Consider the following 12,655-nt stretch of genomic DNA (forward strand, 5'->3'; position numbering starts at 1 on the left):
AGCAGACGCGTAGCGCAATGCACGGTATATAGAGAAGTGAGAACGCGGAATACAGCGGCGTACCCGTGAAACAGGGCCCCGTTATTTTCATGTAAAGCACTAGGTAAAGCAAAGATTTCGTATTTAGTGTATGCGTTCGAAAATAAGGTGCGGCAAAACATTCGCGTAGGCGCGCCATTTGCATGCACCACACAGTTCTCACACAAAACCAGTGCACAAAACACACGCGTGTAAGCGCGGAAAATATATTATTCTGCGGGGCAAAGATTAGCCCCGCGTTCGATGTCTCTCGGACGACGAAGATTCTACGCCGTCCGGCCAATAACGTTCCATAACCACAGCCGAGCCCCCGCTGACTTTGAACGTGATTGGCCGGACGACGTAGAATCTTAGTTGTCCGAGAGACATCGAACGCGGGGTTGGTCTATAGATAGCCTTGGATTAAATAAACCCCGCGTTCGATGTCTCTCGGACGGCAAAGATTCTACGCCGTCCGGCCAATCACGCTCCATAACCGCAGCCGAGCCCCCGCTGACCTTGAACGGGATTGGCCAGACGACGTAGAATCTTCGTCGTCCGTGAGATATCGAACGCGGGGAAAGACTATAATCTTTGTATATATAGTCTTTATATCTATGATCTTGGCAAAGATTCTTCTGGGGACAAATGTGCAGATGTGGTTGTCAAATACTGTTTGGTTGTTTTCAGAATCAAATTGACTGAATGCTCCATTACCAAGCCTTTATTAGCGAGAGGAAATTGAAATGACTTCAAGTGTCGCCAAGGACAGACTTGTGAATGGATTGTGCAGACAGAGGGAAAGCGGGGATTATTGTGATGTGCTGATAACAGTTCCAAACTCTGTGCATTTATCAGCACATTCCAACATCTTGGCTGTTTCAAGCATTTATTTCTCGGACATTGCAAGGAAGTCTTCGTCTCTCCTGCCACACATTCCTTCAACAAGGCTAGGAGGTTATGTCTCTCTTTCTGTCACAATTCATTCCAGCTGGGGAAATGAAAGTCAATCTGAAAAGGTATGTTGATATATCTTTTTAATGTTTTGATGATTTACATAGCTCACTGGACTGGTGTGATTAAAAATAGAATTAGTGACATGGTGAAATCCCTCAAGAGTTCTGACATCACTCTTCACATGGTGATACTAGAAGTTAATGTTGTCAGTATTTTATTTGGATGGTGTATGTTTTTTAACTTTTAAGTTATGGATCATCCAGTAGGTTTCTTTTAGATCAGTTGATGGGATTTGTAGCAGCTTATTTGAAAGTACCCCATCATGTTCTTGCGTTCTGTGGGCGTCCTAAAATGTTGGTTATGTTTCCATCATCAGGTCCAGCAAGCTATGGTCTCAGCCAACCAAGGAGATGTGATTGAAGACAATGTTCAGACAAGTACAGCTCAAGACATCATCTATATTGAGCCAGCAAATGAAGGAGTAAATATGGACCAGGTTATTTTCAGTGTGCAGGGAACTCCCAATTTGATGACTGTTCTTGGCAATGAGTTATCTGACAGCAACATGTCAGCAGCAATCCTGGGTTCTGGTGGTGTTGGTGATGGAATCACCATAGTTCAGCCCTCTGCAGGTCTCCCAGGGAGCAGAACTGTTGATGTGCCAGAGACAGCCTCAGTAACGGATGTGGTGGCAGTCAGCACTAGTGATATGGCGATTGGTAGCAGTGAGGTGGTTACTGTATCTGGCTCGTCTCCCTCGGTGGAGACGGCGAGCCCTGATGGGAGGCCGAGCTCGGCGGCGCGTCATCCCAGGGCTCCCCGTCAGCCGGGCGCCTACCGATACCTACTGGAGCTGTCTGTGGCGGAGGGGGCGCCCGCCGAGCCGTCCCTCCTGGCCGACTGTGTCCGCCAGCTTACCGAAGAGATGCTTACCGAAGAGATAGGAGTAGGAGGCATGGGAGCGGGTGGCTCATGAGGGTTGCCTCCTCTCATTGTTAGTTAGCATGTACTTGTCGAATCTTCTCTTGAATTGATTGACATTCTCACTTTGTATGACAGTTTCAGGCAGGCAGTTCCACTTGTCGACAACTCTAGATGGGAAGAACTCGTTACGTTTTTGTGTTCTGTGTCTTGGCTTAATTAGCTTCATACTGTGTCCCCTTGTTCCTTGCTGTCCATGATCCAGGACCAGAAATGCACAGTCTGTTTTGATTCGGTCAAAGCCTTTGAGTATTTTGAATGTTTGAATCATGTCGCCTCTAGTTCTTCTCTTTTCCAGTGTGGTTAAGCCAAGTCTTTGGAGCCGCTCTTCGTATGGCAGATGAGACAGTGATGAGACAAGTTTTGTGGCCCTCCTTTGCACCTTCTCCAGCTTCACGATATCTTTCTTGAGGTAGGGGGACCATGCTTGAATTGCAAATTCCATCCGTGGTCTTACAAGTGCCTTGTATAGCGGCAGGAGGGTTTCTTCACTGAGACATGTTAGGGTGTTCTTGATACGGCCTAGCATAGAGTTTGCTGCTGCTGCTGCTCTGGCGACTTGCATGGCAGGTTTCAGGTCAGTGGTTATTAGTACCCCAAGGTCTTTTTCTTGCTCCGAGTGTGCCAGTTGGGCTCCTCCCATTCTGTATGGGTATTTGGGATTCCTTTTGCCTATGTTCAGTACAGTACATTTCTTCTCATTAAATTTAAGAAGCCACCTGTTGCTCCACTCCTGTAGCTTGTCGAGATCTGCTTGCAGTCGCTGCCTGTCTTCTGGACACTTGATGCGTCGAAAGATCTTTGCATCGTCTGCAAAGAGCTTCCCTCCTGACTGGAGTCCATCCAGCAGATCATTTATATAGATGAGGAACAAAGTCGGTCCCAAAACACTGCCTTGGGGCACGCCACTCCTGACCTTCCTCCAGCTAGATCGTGTTCCTTTAATGCATACCCGTTGCTCACGGTTTGTTAGAAAAGATCGAATCCAGTGTGCTAGTGGGCCCTCAATGCCAGCTGCCCAGAGCTTCGCTAGAAGATGGTCGTGCGGCACCGAGTCAAATGCTTTGGCACAGTCTAAGTACACGGAGTCAACGCTGTCTCCATCATCCATCGCATTCTCTAGCTCACACAGATACTCCAAGAGCTGTGTTAAACACGACATCCCAGATCGGAAGCCATGCTGATGGATGCTGAGGAGACCAGACTCTTCAAGATGGCTGATTAGACGGGTCCTGATTAGTCGTTCTAGTGTTTTACAAGCAACAGATGTCAGGCTTATAGGTCTGTAATTGAGTGGGTCGCTCCGACTGCCCTTCTTATAAATTGGTGTCACGTTTGCCCTTGTCCAGTCCCTCGGTACGCGTCCTTGTTGCAGTGATGCTTGAAAAACAGTTGTCAAAGGTGTACTCAGACTGGTCGCACAGTGCATTAGCACAACCGGGTGCACTCCGTCAGGACCTGGAGCTGACGGCTTCAGACTACGCAGTGTCTTCTCCACTTCATCCCTGGTTATTTCCACCTGTGTCAGTTTTTCACCCTGGAAACCTGTTAGAACTGACCAGGGGGGAGAGACAGCGGTTCTTGTAAATACCTTCTCAAACTCTTCATTTATCACTTCACATGCCTCTTCTAACGTCTTTGTGTCGGCCCCATTCTTGTTTTTAACAGACAAAACTTGTTCTTTAATTGAGGTTTTACTTCTAGCATAAGCATAAAATGCCTTGGGGTTCGTCTTGGCTTCCTTGGCAAGCTTGGTTTCAAACAGGTACTTTGCCTCCCTCACACTCTTTGTTGCCTTGTTCCTTATCTTCTTGTACTGGTTCAGGTGGATCTTGCTTTTTGATTTTCTGTATCTGTCCCAAGCATGCTCCTTCCTCTGTATGTCCTCCATTACCTTCCGAGTCATCCATTTCTTCTTCCTGTGCTTTCTGTTTGGGCTATTCATGTGGGTTGGAACACAGTGATCAACAACAGCGTTGTAGTGCATCATAAATATGTCCCATGCAGCTTGCACATCTTTCCCTCCAAGTTCCTGTATCCAGTTAATATCAGCAAACATGTTGTTTGCTTCTTCATAATTGCCCTTAAAGAAATTCTTTCTAGTATCAGCTTGCAACTGTGGTTCATTGCCTTCTATAAGCAGGTCGAAGACCAACAGACAGTGGTCACTGGCCCCTATGGGTGATTTATACTTTAAATTGTCAACTTCCAGGGAGTTCCGAGTAAGTATGAGGTCCAAGAGTGAGGGCTCATTACTTCCTCGGACTCGAGTGCATAAATTGACATGCTGCTGTAGAAAGGCATCTTGGGTAGCTTCATAGAACTGGCTCTGCTCTGTTAGCATGCCACCCTGTACAGTATTATGCATCCAATTAATCTGGGGAAAATTAAAGTCACCACAGATGACTACTTGGCCATGCTTGTTACTGAGTTTTTTCAATGCTTCTCTAGTAGCTTCATTGTAGTTAGCATCTGCATTTGGGGGTCGATACATGCACGCAAGATTCACAGTATGTTGTCCAAATGTCAGCTGGCAAGATACACACTCAACATTGTACTGATCGGCAGAGTCTCGGGCAGTGATATAATCTTTGACCAATATCAAAACACCACCTCCTCTACCATATCCCCTGTCCCTTCTAAAAACAGTATAGCCAGAACATTCAATGAACTGAGAGACAACTTGGGTTTCGTCCATTTTTGTTTCAGTTATAAACACAATATGTGGCTTGAAATGGTTGATTGCAATATTAAGTTCATCTCCCTTTGTCTTGCTTAATCCATCAATATTTGTATACAGACAGCTTAACTTGCATTGCATTTCACTCCTATTATTGGATACTGGTTGCGCTTTACTGTTCGTTCCTGGGAACGACCCTGCCTCGAAAAATCATATGAGTTTCTCTTCCTTTCTTCTTGAGTTCCTGCCTCAGTAGCCACTCCTTCTCCCGTTCTTCTTTGGAGAGGTCTCTGTTGATGTATGTGTTTGGATATCCTGCATGACGCAGTCCAAACCTGTTCTTCATGACCAGATCTGCATCTTCTTTTTTCTCAAAGCGGACGAGCAGCAGTCTGGGTCGGGGTTCAGGGTTGGGATTAGCATCCCTCCTCTGCAGTCTGAAGACCCTTTCAACCTTGATCTCCCTGTCATTTTCACATATAGAGTTGATGATTTTCTTGACTTGCTCCTGGTCATGCTCCATCTTCTCTGCCACTGTGCCTCCTCCACACTCTGGTATGTTGTGCATTATCACATTATGGGAACGGTCTACTCTCCTCTCATGTTCTACTACAGCTTTCTTCACTTCATCAGAGCTCTTGCCGATTTCTTTTGTGACATTTGACTCCACATTTTTCAGTCCCACTTCAAGTTTTTGGTCGAGCTCCTTCGTAGACTGTAGCCCTAGTTCCGAGAGTTTTCTTGTTAGCCGTTGCTCTGTCTCGTTTATCTGACTTGTGATCTCCTTCTCCATCCCCTTCATCCGAAATTCAACTTGCCTGTCAATCCTCCTAACCAGCCTGCGTTTCTGCTTCAACTCTGCTCTACAGGATATGCAAATCCATGGCAGTTCATAGGTCTCCAGTGCGTATACTGCACTGGCACTGAGATCCTGACAGTCTGTGTGGAACCACCCAGCACAACATTCGCACATGATGCATTTGTCCTTCCCTTCAATGACCTTACCACATGGCTTTTTGCCTCCCGTACATACATACACTACCTTATCTCCCTTCTTGCCCTTTTTAGTAGCAGATCTCCAGAGTCCAACAGGTCCAATAATCTCTTCCCCATCACTACTTACGTCCGAATCTGTGATATCCTCACTCTCACTTCCACTGCTTTCCTCAATTTCAGCCTCTTTTACTGCCTTAGCTTGTTTCTGTTTTGCTTTCTTAGCCTTTGAAGACGAACCCTGCGCATCATTCGCCTCTTTGTTGTTCTTCTTCCTTCCCGCCATTTTCAACACGTCGCCAGCCGTCCAGTATTTTTACCAAATGGATATCAATATTTTATATCTTCTACCAAACTAATCACAAGAGGTGGCAACCAATATTGTTGGATCAGTAACGGATAGCAAAGGTTACTTTCGGCTACTTAGGTCCTGGGTCCGGGGAGCACGCGGGACACGTCCGGTCGGGAGGAGCTGGTGGAGTTCGCCTACTGCAGTCCGCTGGCCGTGTCTGAGGAGACACACCCCGTCCTCTACGACCTCGCCAAGCTGCTACAGATGGAGGAAGCCGTATCGCTGTGTGAGAAACACGCCGTGGACCGGCTGGTGGGCAGCTCTCCGGAGCCGCCGCCGCCGGCAGCCGCCACGGAACAGCGCCCGGGCCCTCAGGGCCGGCCGGCCGGCGGTGAGTCGGCGCGACTGCACGTGTGCCGCAGCTGCTCCTTCACCTGCCAGGGCGCGGCACGTATGCACGAGCACCGGCGCATGCACCACGTGCGCAGCTACGTGTGCGGCTTTTGCGGCGTGACGCGTCAGAAGACGAGTCAGCTGCTGCGCCATCTGATCGAGGCTGAGCACGGCGAGACGGTCTGCTCCCTCTGCTTCCACGAGTGCGCGCCCGGCGAGAGCATGGCCGAACACTACCGACGCCACAACGACCCGCGCCCCTTCTTCTGCTCTGTGTGCTTCGCACGCTTCCCGAGTCGCACCGGACTAAACTTGCACATGCCGACTCACTCCAGCGCCAAGCCGTTCGAATGCCGCACCTGTGGACGTGCCTTCAAGTGGCGGCACGCGCTGCAAAGTCACGCCCGAACACACGGTGCCGAGAAAAAGCTGCTCTGTGACGTGTGTGGTTTCTGCACGCGTCACACGGGCCAGTTCAAGGCACACAAGGCGCGCCATGCGGGTGCCACTGAGCCGTGTCCGCACGAGGGCTGCTCGTTCCGCGCCACCACCGGCTGGCTGCTCAAGGACCACCTGGTCACGCACGCTGCCGACAAGCAGTACCAGTGTGAGGTGTGCGGCAAAAAGTTCGGACACGTTCGCAACATGCGGCGCCACGCGTTGCTGCATGGTCGCGAGGGCGTGCTCGGCTGCCAGCGGTGTCCCTACAAGACGACACGATCGGACAAACTGGCCCAGCACGTGCGAGTCAAACACGGTGCGCCTCCGGGTCCGACTGCGGCCGGTGCGGATGATCCGCCACTGCCGGTGGAGCCACCAGCGGCGGTGGAGGCGGTGCCCAGACGCCCTCGGTCCGGTCCGGCAGCCAAACGCCCCAGGAAGGCGTCTCCGGCGGTCGGCAGCCAGCCGATGCCACCGCCGGCCGCCTGGCGCCCGGTGCCGATCCTGCCCCGGGACCCGGAGCTGGTGCGGCGGCCGGCCACCGACCGCCCTCGCCGCGTGCGTCGGCGGGCACCGAGGACTCCGGCCGTGGCCGAGCCCGTGGAGCCGGTCCGTGGTGGGGAGCGGGTCCCAGCCGCACCACCGCCAGGCTGACGGCCATCATCGCTTACAGGGAGTCACCATGAGTCAGGTAACCGCCATTACATATGAAACGTGTATTTGTACCGCTACAGCCAGGCGTTCCGCTTATTTATAGCAACGCAACAATCTATTGTGTATGCCGGTTGATTAACTGATAGTGCCTGCTACCTGCTAGCTGCAGCAGTGCTAGTTCTGGTACAGAATAGCATGCATGCTTGCTTCCGTTGTGCGCCAGTCTGCAGCCATGTGTGATACGAATCGTTTTGTTATGCATCTCAGGAAATCGAAATATGCGGATTGTTTCTGGAAAAGAGACATTTTAGGAACTTTACTATCGCTTCAGAAACTTAATTATACAAAAGCCCTACTTGCAATGAAATAAAAGACACGCCGATTGATTTTTAAGGTTTCTTCGCTGACTTGGCTATCCTATCACGTTTACAACTTCGACCGGTCTTTAACACAAACCCTCCTACCAGTAGGTATAACGCCTTTTGGGGCGACTAACGGAGCGAGCGAGAGGGTGGCCTTGCACGTGCGAAATTGCGAGGGGGTACCTCCAACTGACTTGTGCACGGCACCCTACTAACCGGTCTCTAGCGATGTGCCAAATTTGAGCGCAATCGGCCCAGTCGTTCTCGAGATCTGGAAACGACCCCTGCACGTGCGCACGTGCAGCAGCACCCCAACTCTGGCACATGGATATGTATTGCCTAGTGGGTGCCTACATACATGCCAACTTTCAGCGCAATCGGCCAAGTAGTCGCCGAGATATTGCAACTATTACAAAACTGACACCTCTTCGTTTTGCACGTGGCACGTGCATAAGGAGTCACCCACATACATCGGGAATAGTTGGTACTTGGTAGAAGGAATGAAGCTACCGTGCAAAAATTACCGCGTGTAAATCGGTCAAGTGGTTGCTGAGATACATAGGTGGGCACGATCCGTTCCTCCGTTCCTCCGTTCCGGAACGCCGTTACAATTTTTAGGAACGGAGGAACGGACTCGTTACATTTTAAAAAGGGTAACGGACCAAGTAACTTCCGTTACATTGGTTGTTCGTTCCTCCGTTACACTTAACAGTTTAGTCCGTTCCTTCGTTCCATAGGCGGCGGAACGGGGAGGGCACCGGGGCACCGTGCCCCCCTTTGATTTTGCCATTTTAACATTAGTCCTATGGGCGTTACATGGAAAGAATGGGACCAAAAGTCGGCAGTGTCCCTCTTTAATTGAAGGTGTTCCGCCGCTACTGCTTCGTTCCTCCGTTACTTTTCGTTGTCCAAGCGGTTTGATCTTTCAGCTAACCCACAGACATTAATGCAGCAGCGGAATAGTGGATTATTGAGCAGCCCTGACTTGAAGACGGATGATGGCCTCAGTGTACTGGCCTTCCGCAATGAGCCGGCGTTGTAGTATGTGTTCGCAAAGTTCAACACGGGCGTCCCTTCAAGCGCCTCAGTAGAGCGCATGTTCTCAATGGGAAAAGATGTGCTACGTGCAAAAGGGCTACCCTCTCAGAAAGTGGCAGCTCTTCAATTAAGGGAGGGGGGGGGGGGCACTGCCGACTTTTGGTCCCATTTTTCCATGCAACGCACATAGGGCTAATGTTAAAATACCAAAATCAAAGGGGGCACGGTGCGCCGGTGCCCCCCCCCCCCCCGTTCCGCCGCCTATGCTCTCAGATGCCAACCTGGAACGTCTTAGTGTTCGTGAAGGGCAACGGGCATCTGGCCGGGGACAAATGATGCGCATCAGTACCACCAGACGTTCCAAGGTTTAGTGTCCAATCAGTGCCCGCTGTCTTGGCAGATTTGGTGGGCATTCCGCTTTCTCGGTAGGTTTAGTTTGTGTCAGAATGGTCTCAAAAATGTGTGAAATACTTAACATTTTAACGTTTTTTATTTCGCTGTAACGGAGTAACGGACTAAAGAACTTCCGTTACATTATATCCCGCGCCCTGCTGGGGGTCCTGGATTTCCACGCCCTGCTGGGGGGGGGGTGTTTGAACACCCCCCCCCCTTGTAACTCGGCTCCTGGGCCACGTAGCGATACGCGGAAGGCGGCGTTCGAAAGAGCGTAAAAAATGATGACGAAATCACTTCAGTCAATTTTTTGGTCAGGTCAAAGGTCAGGTCACCAGAGGTCATTGAAGGCAAAATTTCGCCGATTTCCAGGTCGAATGTCGAAAATTTCCAAGAAGCCAACGCATAACTCGGGAACCAATAGAGCTACAGCGCCGCGGAAAAGCGCATTCGATAGCCCTATTAACGCCCTTTCTGAGTAATTCTCTCAGATTTGACCTAACGTTAACGGTTTTGCCTGCAGGGGGCAAAAACTGCAAAAATAGCCGATTTTTTCGAAAACAGTTTTTCTGCAATAACTTTTGACCCAAGCCTTGTACGAGCTTACTTTTACCGGCATCGTGTTCCTCTCGTCAAGACGCATCAAATGAACTATGTCTTGACCTTGAAAGGTCAACTGGGGCGTTCCACGACAAATCGACAAGTGCCCTGCACCCTCATATTTTATTTTTTGCTTAAAATTGGTCAAATGGGTTGTGATGGGCGGGAAAGCCAGCTGTGGCAAGGATTTTTTTCTTCGAACAACGGTTTCCGAGATATAGCCTCGGGCAATTCCTGGATGTCGCGCTGCAGCCCTATGTTTGGCGGCCTATAACTCAAAAACTATTGGTTTTCTACGATAAAAACTTTATATGGTTCAACTCACAATCAACCAACAAACATTTTGGCTATCTCGGATTTTCAATTTTTGAAAATTTTGATCACGTGACCTTTTGACCTATTTTTCGAAGAGTGACCTTGTTATCTTCCCCACTGAAAGTTGCAATTTTATCTGATGACGATTAAAGCCTTATCAATTGTCATTCGTATGCGAAAATAAAAAAAGTGGATATCGCCCTGCGTTGACCTCAGGTCAGGTCATTTTTATGACCTGTCCATTATTACGAGCGGGAGCGACAGCGAGATCTCGAGAATAAAGCAAGATAGCGACAAGCGATAAACGGTGCAGGGTACAAATCGACAAGGTCTATAATTTTTACTAAGGTCATTTTCAGGTCAGGTCAAAGATGACGTCACAGGAGCAAAAAGGAAGTCAAAATTGCGGCACTACATATATATGAAGTTTTTCTCGAATAACTTTCAAGGTATCCCAGCTAGGAACAAAGCAATATCACCATCGTGATCCTCTCGTCGATCCGCATCGAAACATATGTATGTTGACCTCGAAAGGTCGAAAGGTCAAAAGTTGACCATAGGTCACGTGACCTAGGGTCAACTTTTGACATTTCGACCTTTCGAGGTCAACATACATATGTTTCGATGCGGATCGACGAGAGGATCACGATGGTGCTATTAGTTTGTTCCTAGCTGGGATACCTTGAAAGTTATTCGAGAAAAACTTCATATATGTAGTGCCGCAATTTTGACTTCCTTTTTGCTCCTGTGACGTCATCTTTGACCTGACCTGAAAATGACCTCAATAAAAATTATAGACCTTATCCGTGTGTACCCTGCACCGTTTACCGCTTGTCGCTATCTTGCTTTATTCTCGAGATCTCGCTATCGCTCCCGCTCGTCACGTGACCTAAGGTCAACTTTTGACCTTTCGACCTTTCGAGGTCAACATACATATATTTCGATGTGGATCGACGAGAGGATCACGATGGTGCTATTAGTTTGTTCCTAGCTGGGATATCTTGAAAGTTATTCTAGAAAAACTTCATATATATGTAGTGCCGCAATTTTGACTTCCTTTTTGCTCCTGTGACGTCATCTTTGACCTGACCTGAAAATGACCTCAGTAAAAATTATAGACCTTATCCATTTGTACCCTGCACCGTTTACCGCTTGTCGCTATCTTGCTTTATTCTCGAGATCTCGCTGTCGCTCCCGCTCGTAATAATGGACAGGTCATAAAAATGACCTGACCTGAGGCCAACGCAGGGCGATATCCACTTTTTTTATTTTCGCATATGAATGACAATTGATAAGGCTTTAATCGTCATCAGACAAAATTGCAACTTTCAGTGGGGAAAATATCAAGGTCACTCTTCGAAAAATAGGTCAAAAGGTCACGTGATCAAAATTTTCAAAAATTAAAAATCCAAGATAGCCAACATGTTTGTTGGCTGATTGTGAATTGAACCATATTAAGTTTTTATCGTAGAAAACCAATAGTTTCTGAGTTATAGGCCGCCAAACATAGGGCTGCAGCGCGACCTGCTGGAACTGCCCGAGGCTATATCTCGGAAACCGTTGTTCGAAGAAAAAAATCCTTGCCACAGCTGGCTTCCCCGCCCATCACAACCCCTTACACCAGTTTTCAACGAAAAATAAAATATGAGGGTGCAAATTTAATTTTTTATTTGTCGATTTGTCGTGGAACGCCCCAACTTGAAAATTTGACCTCAGGTCAAGGTCATGACCTGACCGGAAAGGGTCATGTTGCATATCAGTCGATCCGTATCGTCGAGCTGAACACATCTAAGGCGTTTTCATCGCTCTAGCATGCCTCTATCAAAAGTTATTTGCGAAAAACTGTTAGATACCATTCGTGACCTAAGATGACCTCAGGGCATAAACAAGGGTCACGGACACCATTTTCAAGTTCAGTGTGTCTAAACCACTTGTAATTCGGTGTTTGGGAGTGTTTATAATGTCTTTCATCCAAAAGAGGCGCATTTCAATTTTCTCCCATTGACTTATAATGGGGAGGTCGCAAAATTGACCTGACCTTAGGTCATCGATATCAAAATTCTGAGATATACATTTTGTACATGCTATTGCTCTTAGCAATCGCTGAAAGTTTCAAAGCGATCGGTCACTCGGTGTAGCTATGACAGACATCGAAAGTTTTTATGGGGTGAGGTCACTTCAAGTGACCTGGTGACCTGACCTTGAATGACCTTGGTCTGAAATTTTCATAACATGTGTAGAATTGATGTATGGTAAGGTGTACCAAAAACGGCGGCGCTCCGCGCCGCCGTTTTTGAGATATTCGCGAAAAACCACAGGGGGGGGGTGTTCAAACACCCCCCCCCCCCAGCAGGGCGCGGGATATGCAGAGGAACGGAGGAACGAGTAACGGAAGTCAGGTTTTGAAGGAACGGAGGAACGAGTAACGAAGTTACAATTTTGGGGAACGATGCCCACCTATGCTGAGATATAAGCGTCGCAAAATCGTGACCACGGCCGGCCGGCCGGCCGCTCATACTCAGAAATATCCGTTAATCT

At 48.5% G+C, this 12,655-nt stretch overlaps 1 protein-coding gene across 2 annotated transcripts; it reads left to right on the forward strand.

The window, feature by feature from the left end:
• The first annotated feature begins 191 nt into the window (after positions 1-191).
• On the forward strand, positions 192-7,795 carry LOC122377954 (zinc finger protein 628-like). 2 transcript variants are annotated; one of them, XR_006255944.1, is made up of 3 exons: positions 192-230; positions 709-1,037; positions 1,352-2,190. XR_006255944.1 is itself a non-coding variant. In XM_043358599.1 (3 exons), exons 1-3 carry the CDS (start codon positions 765-767, stop codon positions 7,407-7,409), a joined length of 2,118 nt encoding a protein of 705 aa, XP_043214534.1. In that variant the 5' UTR covers positions 658-764; the 3' UTR covers positions 7,410-7,795. The 2 variants fall into 2 exon arrangements, 1 of the variants encoding a protein (XP_043214534.1); XM_043358599.1 differs by lacking the exon at positions 192-230 and adding an exon at positions 6,100-7,795 and having other exon boundaries at positions 658-1,037; positions 1,352-1,886.
• Positions 7,796-12,655: the final 4,860 nt, after the last annotated feature.

The sequence above is a fragment of the Amphibalanus amphitrite genome, unplaced genomic scaffold (genome assembly GCF_019059575.1).
Source record: "Amphibalanus amphitrite isolate SeventyFive unplaced genomic scaffold, NRLGWU_Aamphi_draft 000053F_arrow, whole genome shotgun sequence".
In the NCBI taxonomy this organism is placed as follows: domain Eukaryota; kingdom Metazoa; phylum Arthropoda; class Thecostraca; order Balanomorpha; family Balanidae; genus Amphibalanus; species Amphibalanus amphitrite.